This window comes from Pan paniscus, chromosome Y (assembly GCF_029289425.2).
Source record: "Pan paniscus chromosome Y, NHGRI_mPanPan1-v2.0_pri, whole genome shotgun sequence".
Lineage (NCBI taxonomy): Eukaryota > Metazoa > Chordata > Mammalia > Primates > Hominidae > Pan > Pan paniscus.
In genome coordinates this window covers 96,253-111,484 of record NC_073273.2, presented here as the reverse complement: position 1 = coordinate 111,484, position 15,232 = coordinate 96,253, and the positions used below count along the sequence as shown (strand labels likewise).

The window sequence follows — 15,232 nt, the reverse complement described above, 5'->3', positions numbered from 1 at the left end:
GGCTTGCTTGAAATATGTAATTGACTTTCCCCAGCACAAGAAAGTGTTTGGACAGATTTCAAAGTGATCTAACACTTCCTCAGAGGACTGCCCTACGACATTTTTCCGTGTGCTTTTCTGCCTCTTGTCCTATACTTTTGGCATTTCTTCTGCTCTTAGAGGCAATGAGTCAACAGCATATTTTTAGCACCTCCTGTGTGCATAGAAGTGGCCCCTGACTCAATGGGAGTGTATAACTACCATGGGCCAAATCAGTGTGCTTTCCTGTTAGCCAGGGGATTATAGAAGAACACGCTCCCCTGATTCCAACAGAACTTGCTGCCACTCTGATGTCTTCATTGTAAGGCCTCTAAATGAATGTTCAAGAAATTCATGTTAAAGGCACGTGTCATATGTGTAACTTGTAAACATTTGTGTACTTGTCTCTGTGTCCTTACACCTCAGGCTTCAACTCTTGTTTTTACCTTTATCAATGACTACCTGTGTGCTGTGTGGCTTTGGACCAATTGCTCACCCCCTCTAAAGCTCAGTTTCTGCATCTGTAAAATGGATATAATGCCATATATACATAGATATAGATATACATACACCAATATATATACACACATATATATGTGTGTATATACATATATATATAATATACAAACTGAAATATATAGTTATATAAATATTTCAGTTTAAGTTTCAAAAATCACTCGAGGGTATTTTTATAATACCCTTCAGCAATTTTACCTGCTGCCTTTGCACATTCTGGTGAATTTCTAAATGGAAGTCTGATAGAGATTAATCTTTTAATGCATCATAAATGAAAAAGAAAATCACAGAATGATGTAGCTGGAGAGGACCCTGGGGATCTAGTGTTTCATGAAAGATTAATGTCCTTGATCTGTTTGTAAGTGTTTTGGAAAAATCTTCCATGGTCAAATAAAACTTGGCAATGTTGGATTAAAGTTAATTAGGTTTTTTTTTCCTGCAGAACTTCATAGTCTTTAATATGCTAATATGTTTTGTGAATCTACAAGGAATGAAGTGTTTCAATGCTTATTTTACCCAGATTCTCATTTTGGGACAGGCTGGTCAAGCTGAGTCAGCTAGTATATTCTCTAGATGGAGATGATGGCTGATGCCTTTTTGAGAGCAAGAGAGTCCCCAGGGGAAGCAAGGGTATATCAGTTGCTCCATTTCATGCCAAGGATCCTCAGTCTTTAGAGGCTCAGAGAAGGCTGAAAGGCTACTCTAGACTATCAGGGCTACCATTCATTGTGACCCATGCTACAGAGAAGCTTTGAGCTCAGTGCAAAGGAGTGACCAGCCCTTGAGAATCAGGAAAATTTATTTATTCCTGACCTAGTCCACTGAGGACATACAAGGAATGGGGCAGGGGAGTGTCACCAGCTATGGTTACAAGCTAGTCTGATTCTCTTTCATTAAGAAAACTGGTCCCTGTGAGTTTAGATTGGGAAGCACCAGGTTAAAAAATGTTTAGGCCAGGAGTGGTGGCCACTGTACTCCAGCCTGGGTGACAGAGTGAGAATCTGTCTTAAAAAAAAAAAAAAGTTAAGTGATGTCTTCTGTTGAGGACCTCTCAGAACTTTTAATATGAAAGTGTGCATTGTGAAGAATGGGAGTAGAGTGTACAGGAGTTTTAAAAGCTACTTGGTCATGAAACTCTTGCTTTGTGCAGGATTCGAGGGGCACTAACATTCTGAGGAAAATATTTTGGGAAACATTGATCTAATCCAAACTTCTCATTTTACCAGCAAACCACTGTGGGGCCCTCTAAGTTTCCTTTCTCCATCATTGTGACAAATTCATTGGAATTAATTCAATCAAACCTGGGGTCAGCTTTGAAGAGATTTATTTAGCAGGTAAATCGGTTTTGTACATTTTGAGGGAGTTCTGAGTTTCCATAGTCAAAAACCACAGATCAATTTAACCAACATTTATGGAATATCACCTATGGCCCAAAGACCCTTTAGCTACAGTGATGGTCTACAAAAATATAAACTGTAATTCTTGCAATACAGGAGATTAGTAATAATGGTAAATATAATGATGATGACACCATGAATAGCTAACATTTATTGAATGCCTTTCTATTAGTCAGGCACTTTACTAAGTATTTTAATCCTCCCAACAATTTATGAGGTAGGGATTATAATAATTCCCATCTTATAGTGAGGACACTGAGGTTAGGAAATTATCCTAGCCTAAACGTTAAGTATAAGCATGAATAGAAAGGTGTTATCAGCCTATAAGACATTCCTTTATGAGTGATACAAAATCCTATATAAATTCAGAGAAAAGAAAAGTGGTTTTAGAAATCCTTGATCAGTGAGTGTGAAGCATGTGGTGGCCCGGTTACTGTTTGGTTGCCCATCTGTCCTCCCTCTGGGGATCAGCACCCCCTTACTTTGGAAGAATTGTTTTCCTTTTCACTGTAAGGTTCTTTCTGGCTATGCGATGGGGCACATTGCCTCAAACTAGCCCTGTTCCAGTCTTTGAGAACCTTGAAATTGGAACCAAGGGAAGAGGATTGCCTCTTGAATGGTAATTCTCTAAAATCTAGTCTGAGGTGCTGGTGCCTAATCCCTGGGTCTGTGGAAGGAGCTGGGCTGTGAGAGGGGAGAATGATGTTGATGTCAAGAGAGAGGCAGGTGCTAGGAGCAGAGAGATGGAGGCCTGGAGGGTTTCTGGGCTTCTCTGAGGCTTAGGGTTTGGATCATTGTCTTCATTACTGGAACAAAGGATTTACCATACCTGCTCTTCTGGGAATGAAACTGTCCTGCTTTGCAAAATAAAGTGTCATTAGAAAGAGATCTTAAAAACCCCACACCATAGACAGGTGCACAGATCCGTAGAAGTGTTAAAGTTCTGTCTGTTGGATGCTAAGCCAAGACTCTTAAGTATGTTCTAAAGAGAAACTGGTGTGTGTAGGCTGTGCACTCCCAGGGAGATAAAACGTTAGGAACTTTATGGGTTGGGCTTGGTGGCTCCCACCTGTAATCCCAGCACTGTGGGAGGCTAAAGTGGGCAGATTGATTGAGCTGAGGAGTTCGAGACCAGCCTAGGCAACATGGTGAAACCCCATGTCTACAAAAGCTACAAAAATTAGCTGGGCGTGGTGGCATGTACCTGTAGGCGGGAGGATCGCTTGAGCCCAAGAGGGAGAGGGTGCAGTGAGCCATGATTGTGCCACTGCACTCCACCTGGGTGACAGGAACTTTATGGGGAATGGGATCTTGGAGACTGAGTAGAGACTAGAGGAAAAAAAAAAAAAACTACCTCCCCAACTGGCCACACTGTTCTTTTAAAAAATTGTTAATTGACAAATTAAAATTGTATGTATTTACGGAGGTATAATGTGATGTTATGATATATGTATACATTGTGGAATAATTAAATCCAGAGAATTAATGGATTCATCACCTCAAAACCTATCTTTTTTGTGGTGAGAACATTTGAAATTTATTGTCTTAGCAATTTTGAAATACACAATACTTCATTGTTAACTACAGTCACCATGCTGTGCTGTAGATCTCAACAAAATGTATTCTTCCTGTCTCAACTAAAACATTGTACTCTTTGACAACATTTCCCCATTCCTCTCACCCCCTCCAAAAACACCCATTCTTTATGTTGAAGAGAATGGCTAAAAAGTCCCAGCAGGTTTCATCTGACGGCTTCAGTGGTTGTCCCATCACACTTCAATGTTATTAATAGAAAGGGGAGGGGCAATACATAATTCGGACAGGCGGAAAGTACCATTGTAACCACTTTCCTGACTTCACAGAAAAAGTCCTCTTGTTTTCATCTGTAAAATGGGAACTGCATGAATACCATTCTTCTTTTCTTCAGCCTCCAAAGAAAAAACAGATGCAAAGCCTTTTATCAATTGCAAAACAGTATACAATGTGTGTTATTACTCACAGTTGTCTTACTGTGACCAAACACTTTATAAGCCTGCGGCAAGTCAGCCTTACTCTCAGGAAGTGGACAATATTTGGGGAAGGAGAAGCAGCAGGATCTTTCAGGACAGTAGCCTTGGTGGGTCCAAAAATTCCTTGAGCGAAATGGGAGACAAAACTTTCTTCCTGTTTGGGGTTTATCCTGTTAGTCTTGTCTCTCTTCACTCCTATTTTCTATGGAGAATTTCCTGGTTTTGGAGTTTGGGTGCATTTTATGGAGAGGAGGCAGAACATCTTTAGCTCCAGCAGAATGAAAGGATACATGCAAAGGAACCTAGCACAGTATGTGGTACCCAGTTCCCCTTTAACTTGGCTTTATTCATTCACTCCTGGTAGGGCATTAATAAGGGATTTAGCCCCCTCCTATTGAAAACGATTAATTCAGGGAAGAGTTCAGGCAGTGTGGACAGATACAGTGTAGGCCAAGCCTGTTTCTAAGGCAGGAGCTGGGTAGGGAGGGTGAGAAGGGCGAGAAGAATAGGGAAATATGTGTCGTCTGTGTTGCTGCTGTTGCAACCACCACAACAAACAAACAAGTGAAAAAAAAAAAAAAGAATTATCCATACCGGAAAGTGTGCTGTTTTGGAGGAGGCTGGGGAAAGTGTGGATGGCTCGAGTGGGTCCTGTTGGATTGAAGTCTGACAGTGGTGATTCCCTTCAACAAATGGTCGGGGTGGGAGGGTACACACACACACACACACACACACACACCCCACACGCAGCACCAAGCCTCCGATTTCAGCGCTGGCAGGAGATAACCATTCTTAGCTCGCCTTTCCAGGGTTATTTTTGGCTGAGGCTGTTCGCTGATGGCAAAAGGTTTCAGCCCCCTCCCAAATCCCTCCCCATGCTTGTTCTAAAGAGAAACTGGTGCGTGTAGGCTGCGCACTCCCAGGGAGACAGGGAGACGGGACTGGCGCCGGAGAGGAACCCGGACTCTGCCCAAAGTCTCGCCGCCCGCCGGCTGTTTTCTGGCGGAGGGTGTGCCCCGGAGGGCGGCGATCGCGCGTGAAGGCTGGGGCCAGGCGCGGGTGCAGGCGTCACCGGGGTCGGGCTAGCAGGCCCTGGAATCAGGCTTTTGGGACACCCCGAAAGTGAGTCCAACTTGGGGAGAAACTGAGGACACCTCGGGCGGTCTGGCAGCGGAGAAGTTGGGCGGGAGAAAACTTTACAGGAAGGCAGAAGCAATCTCCGCCGAGGGAGTCAGCGAGCAGCCGCGCGGAGAGGAGGGGCGGGCAGTCCCCAGGCGGGCGGGTGCAGGGCGCAGGGTGCCGACCTGCCGGAGAGGGGGCCTGGGTGCGAGGCGGAGTCCCGGCGTGTGGCCAGGTGGGCGGAGGCCCCCGGCAGGCTGCAGATTGCCTCCGGCCCCGGAAGCCTCAGCAGGACCGGCCAGGAGGCGCCACGGAGGGGAGCCCCATCCCGGTGCTGACAGTGCCCACCGCGCCCTACGAGGACCGGCGGCCGGCCGGCGGCGGGGGTCTGCGGCGACCTACCGGCCTCTTCGAGGGCCAGCGCAACTACCTGCCCAAATTCATCCAGAGCGTGCTATCGTCCATCGACCTGCGCGACCGTCGGGGCTGCACCACGGTGGTGGGCAGCGACGGCAGGTGCTTTAGCAGGACGGCCATCGAGATCGTGGTGCAGATGGCCGCGGCCAACGGGGTGAGTGTCCGGATGCCCCTCGCTTCCCGCCGCGCCGCCGCCATGCCCTCTCCTAGCCCTTGTCCCCCTGCTGCCTCCGGGCCCAGCTGGGAGGCCCCTGCCCGGCCCCGGCTTTGCTTCTTCACTCCCGCGTCCTCACCCTCCAGCGCCCCACTCCCGCCGCGCTCGCAGCCTCCCCGGCGCACCCCGGACACTGGGTTCTATTAGTACCCACCGCCCCCAAAAGCCTTGAGGGGTTTCCGTCGTTCCTGGAGCCACTCCGGGCGCCCTGGACTGTTCTCCGACTCTGCGCACATCCCGCACCTGCTCATTTTTCTTTCGGACATTCTCTTACCCGGCCCTGTAGATTCCAAGGCAGCTCCCAGTTTTCCGTATTGTTCCCAACGCGTTCACTGCCCACAGTCCCCACACAAACTTCTTTCGCAGGCTCCCAACATAGTCCCTCTGCCCCGTGCCCTTTTTGCAATAATCTGCCAGTCCCCTAAGTGTTAGCTCTGCCTATTTAACAGTAGTGGTGTCTCAGAACACACACACACACACACACACACACACACACACACACACACGATCCCTGACATATTTGGCAAGAGTAGGCCCTGAAGGTTTTTAATATTTTGGTTCTTTAACCCAGTGGAATTACTGAATGATTTATTTAATTAGGGTAGGGATGGAGTGGATCCATTTGTTTGATGCTAAACAGCCTGAGCTCGCAGTTCCCAGGGAGCATATCTCTAAATGGTCTGAAATGAGATTTGCAGTGGTTTTCTTAATGCAATTCCCAACTTCTCTCCAAATGCCTTTTGACATTTGACAACATTTCATGCCTCTTCCCCTTTCGGTTTTCATCCTTGTTTTCTCTCCCTTCTCCCACGACCTCGGTAGTCTTCTGCAATCCAGATTCTCAGACTTCGGGTTTTTCTCCCTCTGCCCCTTTCCTCTCTGTCCTATAACTAGAAGCACCTTTTGGCATAGCCCCGTATCCCAGTTTCCTCTTTCCCAGGTCCAGCAGCATCTCAAGGACATCTACAAGAGGGATACCTAATTTCAGGGGTCTCTGAATGATATGTGGGAAACATCGTCTAAAAAAGTAATTTTATCCTTATTCATGCAACCAGACCCACACTCATAGAACTTTTCTTTAAGGGGAGTGTCTTGCAGATGTATAAATGAGTGTTAACATCTTTAAAAGCGAAACTGAACAATTCCCTGGCATTTGAATTCCCTCCTTCCTTCCCAACCCTCTCCTTTTCATTTTCTCATTTATTATTAAAAATATTTTTAAAGGATCTCCGTGCTTCATATTTATCTACTATAATTCCTCCTTCTCGGTGTTGCAGGGATGGGGAAAGAGGATTTTTTAAAAAACACAATAAAAAGCAATTGGGAGAAACAGGGCCAGTGGTGTTGGGTTGGGTAGTGGAATTGTGATTTTTGACTCCAGTAGACAATGATGCTGGATATATGGGGTTTGATTTCTCTCTGGCTCCTCACTTGGGATTGATGAAGTTTGGCTAGAATCAGGGAGTTGAAGAGAGGTTGACAAATGGTCTTTCACTCTTCTCTGACAGGCCGTTCCTGTGGAGTGATGGAGAATAATGAGCCTTGGGAGAGCTATGGGAGCTCTCATACTCCTTCCCGAGCCAATTTTTTAGGGAGTGAGAGAAACATGGCCTGTCCAATACTTGTTGTGGGTCAGGATATTTTTGAAGCTACGGTTGTTGATTTGCATGGGAAAATTATTATGTCTTATTATTTCTTGTCCCACTTTACCATAAGGGCTCCTCAGCTTCTTACTTCAATGGGTCTTCCATGACAAACACACTTTATTAACTCTAAGAGTGGAATTTATTTTAACAGATAATTAGCATAGGTCAATATATGCTTAAAATAGAGTCAAACCTACTAGCTGTTATAAAGGACAGATGACAAAATCCACATAGAAGCATAGACTCTTAAATAATCTGAAAGTACTACTTCTAAGAGGGGTGGGCATGGGTGAAGGGAATGGTGGACATGTTTCAGAATTTCAAACAGCCAACTTTAACCAATCTTTTCCTCATTTTGTTCACCTTCTTGGGGGCTTATGCTAAAGTGAAGTGAATAGCCATAAGGCTGGCTTCAGGAGAAAGGCGGTCTAAAAGAACTGGATAATTATAAGCAAAATTGGTCTCGAATGATTGAAAATTGATGAGAATGTGCTTGTCTCCTGATTTGGCATCCTGAGTTAGACTCAGGAATACTGAACTTGGATCCCAAAGGCTTTGGTCTTTTTTGATATCCTATTGGATAATCATAAGCAGGCTAGAAAAATAGGAAACTAGAATTTATTCTCTTTGAACTGACAAATCTGACCAGTGGGCTGCATTCTCTATATCTGAAAAATCTTGGTTTTGATTGAAAAAGTTAATTTTACAAAGCAATTTTCTTTTTTTAAATTAAATTTCATTTTTTTTTTTGAGACAGGGTCTCACTTTGTTGCCCAGGCTGCAGTGCAATGGCACAGTCTTGGCTCACTGTAGCCTTGACCTCCCCAGATTCAGGTGATCTTCCCACCTCAGCCTCCTGAGTAGCTGGGGCTATAGGTGCATGCCACTACGCACAGCTGATTTTTGTGTTTTTACTACTCATAGGGTTTCTCTGTGTTGCCCAGTCTAGTCTCAAACTCCTGATCTCAAGAGATCTGCCTGCCTTGGCCTCCTAAAGTGTCATGAACCACCATGCCCAGCCTACAAAGCAATGTTCTAGGAAAAACTACAGTTACTCTTTGATTATGTAATTGCTGGAGAAGAAAAACATGGCATTTCTAAAATGATGAACTATATTACTTATATTTTAATATCTCATAAAGTTTGAAATAGACATTTCAAACATAAACATGTATAAAAATTTTTATAAATTAAAAATATAAAATCAAAAACATTTTAAAATTATCTTATTATAAAATTATTATAGAATCAAAAACATTATAAATTTAAACAACTTTTTAAAAAATTTATTTTGGGATTTCCCATGGAGTGATGGAGAATAATGAGCCTTGGGAGAGCTATGGCAGCTCTCATACTCCTTCCTGTGCCAACTTTTTTAGGAAATGGGAGAAATATACCCTGTTCAATGTTTATTGTGGGTCAGGATATTTTTGAAGCTATTGTTGTTGATTTGCTTCAAACTTTAAAAAATTCATTATAAAATTATGGGATGTAAAAAAATTTATTATAAAACTTTGAAATTTTCAAACTTTCAGAAAAGCAGAGAGATGAGATTAATGGCACTCACAGGCAAACATAGAACATAGATTGTAAACATTTTGCTATATTTGTGTCATGACTATTTTTTGCTTGTGTTTGAAAGTATATTAAAGAAAATGATATTTTACCCCTAAATTCTTTAGTACAGATTTCTAGAAAATAAGAACATTTTCCTGTATAGTTACAAAATCATCTTTTCAAACAAAATAAAAAATGGCTTTTTTATAACATTTATTACCCAGTCCACATTCAGATTTCCTCAATTATTATGAAATGTCCTTTTATTTTTTGAGACAAAGTCTTGCTCTTTCACACAGCCTGAAGTGCAGTGAAACAATCATAGCTCATTGCAGCCTCAAACTCCTGGGCTCAAGTGATCTTCCTGCCTCAGCTTCCTGAGTAGCTAGGACTATAGGTGCACACCACCATGCCCAGCTAATTTATTGTTTTTGTAGAGATGGAGGTCTTACTACGTTGCCCAGGCTGGTCTCAAACTCCTGGCCTCAAGTGATCCTTCCAGCTTGGTCTCCCTGAAATATCTTTTGTGGCTGGTTTGTTCAAATTAGTTTCTTCTAATCAAGGGACACACATTGCATTTGATTATTTAGCTCAAGACTTTTTTAACCTGGAAAATACCCTCACTCTTTGTTTATGTATTTATTTAGTGAAATTGACTTGTTGAAAAAACTAGTCAGTTGTCCTGTAGAATATTTCCCCTTCTGGAATTTTCTGGTTGCTTTTTATGGTGTCATTTAACTTTTCACTCTGTTTTTTCCTGGTTAACTGGAAGTTAGTTCTAAAGGCTTTTAGGCCTGGTATAACAAAATACCAAAAACTGGATGACTTATAAAGAACAGAAATTTATTTCTCACAGTTCTAGAGACTAGCAAGTTTAAGATCAAGGAGCATGCGGTTTTGATATCTGGTTAGGACCAACTTTCTGGTTCATAGATTGGCCTTCTTGCTGGGCCCTCACATAGTGGGAGAGACTAGCTAGCTCTCTGGGGCCTCTTTTATAAGGGCACTAATTCCAATCATGAAGGCTCTGTCCTTATGATCTAATGACCCCCTAAAGGCCCCACCTTTTAATACCAGCACCTTTGGGGTTAAGATGTCAACATATTAATTTTGGGAAGACATACACGTTCAGCCCATTGCAAGGTTTAGTTAGATTCAGGTTCAACTTCCTTTTTTAAAGACTATTTCATAGGCAATAATGTGTATTCACATCCCATCATTAGTGATGGTGAGATGATCGCAAGGTTAGGGTGATCACTGCCTATCTCCTCTGCTATATTCCCCCTTGGGTCAAGCCAGTAGTCTGTGATGTGAACTTTGTACCATGTGTATATTCAGTTATATTCTGTATCAATAGTTACTTGATTGTTTTAGCATTTATTAATGATCCTTGCTTGAGTTGATTATTTCATTAGGGGTTTCAAAATGGTGAATTTCTAATTCTCTAATTCTATCTACATGTTTTAGCTGGCATTTTTCTATAAGCAGACCATTTTCTTCACAACTGGGTTATTTGGCTACCCTGAAACATAGTTCCTTCCGGGAAGGCAGAACATATGTTTATTTCTGTCTTTTAAAAATTACTGGTGTTTGGAGTGAAGATTAGGTGAGGTAACTACCTCCACAGTTGACAAATGAATTTTGTTTTGTCTCACTTTTGCTTTTTTGAATATCACTGTGGATGCTTGGATTTTTATATTTAATTTGAATGGATTAGGGAATAAATGAGAAGATAGGTTTTATCTGTTTCTGTAGTTTTTATGTGGCTGTGTGAACTTACTTTTAAAAATTCCCAGAAATATTTTAATTCCCCTTGAAAGATATAAACTATGTCATACTATAAAGCAAAAGAAAAACCAATCATGTGAAGAGTAAATAGTATCGTTTAAACGAATTGTGGTTAAGCTTAGTTTGTAACTAGTTTTTTATTTTCTTTCTACTTTTATCTGCTTCAGAGCCTCTTCAGTGGTTTAGATCTTCTATGTGTCAAATTGTTCTAATCTCTTAAAAAGTTTAAGAGCTAAAATACAACACAATGACTACAAGAATGCCTTTGTCCTTTTCTGGGTAGGTACACCTAAGGCAACTTCTTTTTCTCTTCTTTGTTCTCTTCTTCTTTCTTATTCTTAAATCATCTTCAATATTGGACAGATGACAGCACTGTGCCTGCCTCAAGATGTTTCTGACTTTTTCTTTTTCTTTTTCTTTTTTTTTTTTTGAGATGGAGTCTTGCTCTGTCACCCAGGCTAGAGTGCAGTGGCACAATCTTGGCTCACTACAACTTCTGCCTCCTGGGTTCCAGTGATTCTCCCAACTCAGCCTCCTGAGTAGCTGGGGTTACAGGCATGCACCACCACGCCTAGCTAATTTTTTGTATTTTTACTAGAGACGGGGTTTCACCATGTCGGCCAGACTGGTCTTGAACTCCTGACCTCAAGGGATCTGCCTGCCTTGGCCTCCCAAAGTGCTGGGATTACACGTGTGAGCCATTGTGCCCGGCCGTTTCTGACTTTTTCTAAAGTCTTCTTTCTCTGGAGATGACATTATATAATAGCACTGTTCAATAGAAGTTTCTTTGATGATGGAACTGTTCTATAATCTGCATTGTCCCAGCCACTAGCCATATGTGACTACTGTAACACTTGAAATGTGGCTAGAGCAACTGAAGAACTGAATTTTGCATTTTACTTAATTTTAATTAATTAAAATAGAAATGCAAATAACCATAAGTGGTTAGTAGCTACCATACTGGACAGCAAAGATCTATAATTCAGCATTTAAAATCGATTTTGTTTTGTTTTCAAAAATGGAGTCAGACTGTTACAACCCAAAAGACCTGTAGGTTAAATTAAGGTAAATCACCAAATTCTACATACACATTTGGGAAATCCAAACCAGATTTTTTCATGTGATAACCACACCCTCTTTTGACTTTAGCCTTGGAGGTAATGGAGTATGGCAGAAAAAACCCTGTATCAGCAGCTGGAAGACTCACCTTCTTTTCCTAGCTCTGCCATATATTGACCAAAAGAGTCAAAGTCCATTCAGATGGTTGAGGGGCCTTGGAATTTTGTTTTTGGTTTTCACATACAAGTTGGAGGGCAGATGCGTTAGCCTCTTGAAATACCCAGAAACCACTTGTTTCCTCATCTAAAAATCAGGTATGACAGGATCATTTAATTACCCTGGAAATCAGATGATGCACTGCATATGAAAGCACTTTGTAACATCGATAGCACTGGGAAATGTAAAGACCTTTTACTGAAATATAAAGGTGTATGGTCAACTGAATACATCTCAGATAATTATGATTTGACTGTATGTATTGAATATAACCTGTAGTGGGCCCCTTGGTAAACAGCTTACAGTTTTGTTGCAAGTTTTAGCCAAGAGAAAATTTATTTGTTGACTAGTCATGCCCTTTATTGGCCACATGATGAGCAGCAATGATATTAACACACAGTGCACCTTGCAGAATTCAAGAATGTCTCAGTGTCTTGTGAACTAGGAAGCTGAAATGCAGTGGTATGCAGAAGGCTGGCTCAGTAGGAGCCTTGGGAGTGTCCTCCAGATAGATGTTTGTGCAGGTTGTATTTGATTCCAGTTGGCCATGAAAAGCTGGTTGCTCTAAAGAATGAGAATATACTTGGTTTTGCATTTACTAGAACTATCTGGGAAACAAATCTTGGGGTGGAAGAAAGAAGGGAGGGAGGGAAAGCTGTGCTTCAATACCTAGGGCTTCTTTCCTGGAATGGATCTGAGAATCTGGGATTGGGTGGCTAATATCTCATCTCTAGAAGGGAGAAAGAACTGGGTGGTGATGGCTTTGTATTTTCTACTGGAGTTCACTACAGAATAGGTGAATGGAATGGGCTGCTATGATCCAGACATTAGGGAGGACAGGTTTGTGATACATTAGAAAACTTGAATGAGCCCTTCTATGATTCTCTCTTCCCTCTTTCTGCTTCCCGTTCTTAATCACCATCCGCAGGTTGTGGAATTAGCAAATCTATTATGTGAGCAATAGCAAACTTACAGGAGCCCTTGGCTCCATCTATCTCCCTGTTTGTGTCAGTTCATTCTGGATGCTTTTAGTCTGTGGTCTTCATTCACTCTTTTTATGAGGAAGTAAAAGGAGTGGGACAGATTATGAGAACAGCTGGGTCCTCCCAGTTGCTGGGGTGGTTATTTTAAGCTTTGTTTAATGTGTCCAGAGACCCAGATGGCATTTTTAACTAAGCTGCTTTATTAAATCTTGTGATAAAGCATAGTGATGTTTATTGAAAAGGCAGACACACATCAGCAACATTATGCGTGAAACTTGCTCTAAGAATTTTCTATAAAACATCTGTTCTCTTTGAGCCTTTTGTGAACTCTGGAAGTTTGCTAGTTTCTATACAGACTTGAGGACAAGAAGCTGGAACCCACTTTTGGAGATGTCCAAGCATAGGTATTGGAATCATTAATCCTAACCCTCTCAGTTTTAAGGCCCCGGATACCCTTCTGTTAGACAACAGTAACATGAGCAAGCACTGTAATAACATTTAAACAAGATTATTTGGAAATAATGGACAAGAAAAATTAGTATAAATCGTTTGGGGATTTTAAAATTAAAGATAAAAAGCTAGGGCTTCAATGACCTGTGCCAGCCTATAGCCTTAAGAGTCAATTTGCAAACACTCAAGATTTGGCCAATATGCCTCTACTACTTCTACTTAACACAGTCAAAGGGAAATTTTTAGATTCTTTCATCTGATTTGACTCTCTTAGTTACGAATAAGAGGATATCTAGAATATATATGTGACTTGTTAAAATGAAAATCCACCTTCTCTGAGTCTTCAAATATCTTTCATATCTTACATTTTTAGTAACATCAACTTTTGAAGTCATGTCCGTAGTTGTATGAAAAGAAAAATTTCAGGAACATTCAACCTCAAAAGTTCTTTTTCTTAGTCTGAAGTCGTAGAAGCATTTGACTTTTACTTTCTCTTTTTAAGTTTTTACTAGTAGGTATTTTGTATAAATATAATATTTAATTATTGCCTTTGTATTCCTTTTCTCTAGTAAACATCCTGGTTTTTAGCTATCAATATGTAGTTTTACATTTAGGGATTTCTAATGGAAAGACAAAGGAATCTGAAATCAGAGGACAAGAGTTTATTCTACTTGACTAAACACATACAAAATACTGGAAGGAGAGTTTTACAACAAATATTTAATATCTATGACATGTAAAAACGTTTTCGAAATCAAGAAAATTCAAACAATTCAATACAAATATCATCAATAATAACACATGAACAGGTGGCCAACCTTATTAATAACCAGAGAAATATAAATTAAAACAATCCATCAACTTGTAAAAAAGATGAAATTTCCCAGAGTTGGTGTAGGTGATGTAAAATTGTCATGTTTGTATACTGTTCATAGAAGTTAAATTGACATAACTTTTTGGTCAGGCAATTTGGAAGTATATATCTAAATTAATAGAGTAGTTTTCTAATAACCTGGGAGTCTCTTAATCTAAGAATCTTTACTGTAGATTTTTCTAGAACAAATATACAAACATCTATGTACAAGGGTACTCACTGCAGCATTTTGCTAAGGAAAAACTCAGAAAAAATCTATATGTTCAACAGAGAACAGGTACATAATTTATGACACAACTGCCCAGTATGCACCACTAAAATAAAGGATATAAATTTGTATGTAGTATGAAAAAGATGTGAATGATAGCTTGTTGGTGAAAAACAGCAATGACTGGAATATTGTGTGTAACGTAATCCTGCTTTTCTGTATATAATGTAGGCATAGAAAATAGGATTGAAAGGACATACTCTAGTCAACAGTGTATATAGCTTGGGTGGAGGGGCTGTATAATGGGGAAGGAGAGTCCCTTTTCCTATCTATTCCATATACATCTCTGGATTTAAAAGATCATACATGCATATGCATTACCTTCAAAATTAAAATGATAAAGACAAAAGGAGAAGCTTTGGATTTGAATCATGATACTACTGTTTGCAACTTATATGACCGTGGGGAAGTCACCTAGCCTCCTGGGGTTTATTTCCTCATTTATAAAAATAGGGAAAGTAATAATACTTGTCTACATATCTTCTAGGGTTGTTGGGAGGATTGAATGTGATCATGGGTTACAGCATTATGAATTATTTATTCATGTAACACAATTATTATAAAAATATTTTGCTCTGATTAAAATAAAAGAAGGACGAGATCGTGTGTGTTTTTGTCCCAGTAGCTTTACTAACCAGAAAGCGCCTGCTGATGTGGTGATCACAGTTGCTTTGGTGCAGCTTCCTCTTGACTTTTGGCAT

General features: G+C 40.9%; 1 protein-coding gene across 1 annotated transcript in view; it reads left to right on the top strand.

The window, feature by feature from the left end:
• The first annotated feature begins 5,523 nt into the window (after positions 1-5,523).
• The window catches only part of LOC117977588 (tubulin beta-8 chain-like), a 62,607-nt gene continuing 52,898 nt past the window's right edge, over positions 5,524-15,232 (top strand). Inside the window, 1 exon segment of the mRNA XM_063602020.1 lies at positions 5,524-5,630. Within this exon segment, the coding sequence (XP_063458090.1) occupies positions 5,613-5,630 (18 nt within the window). The 5' untranslated portion in view covers positions 5,524-5,612.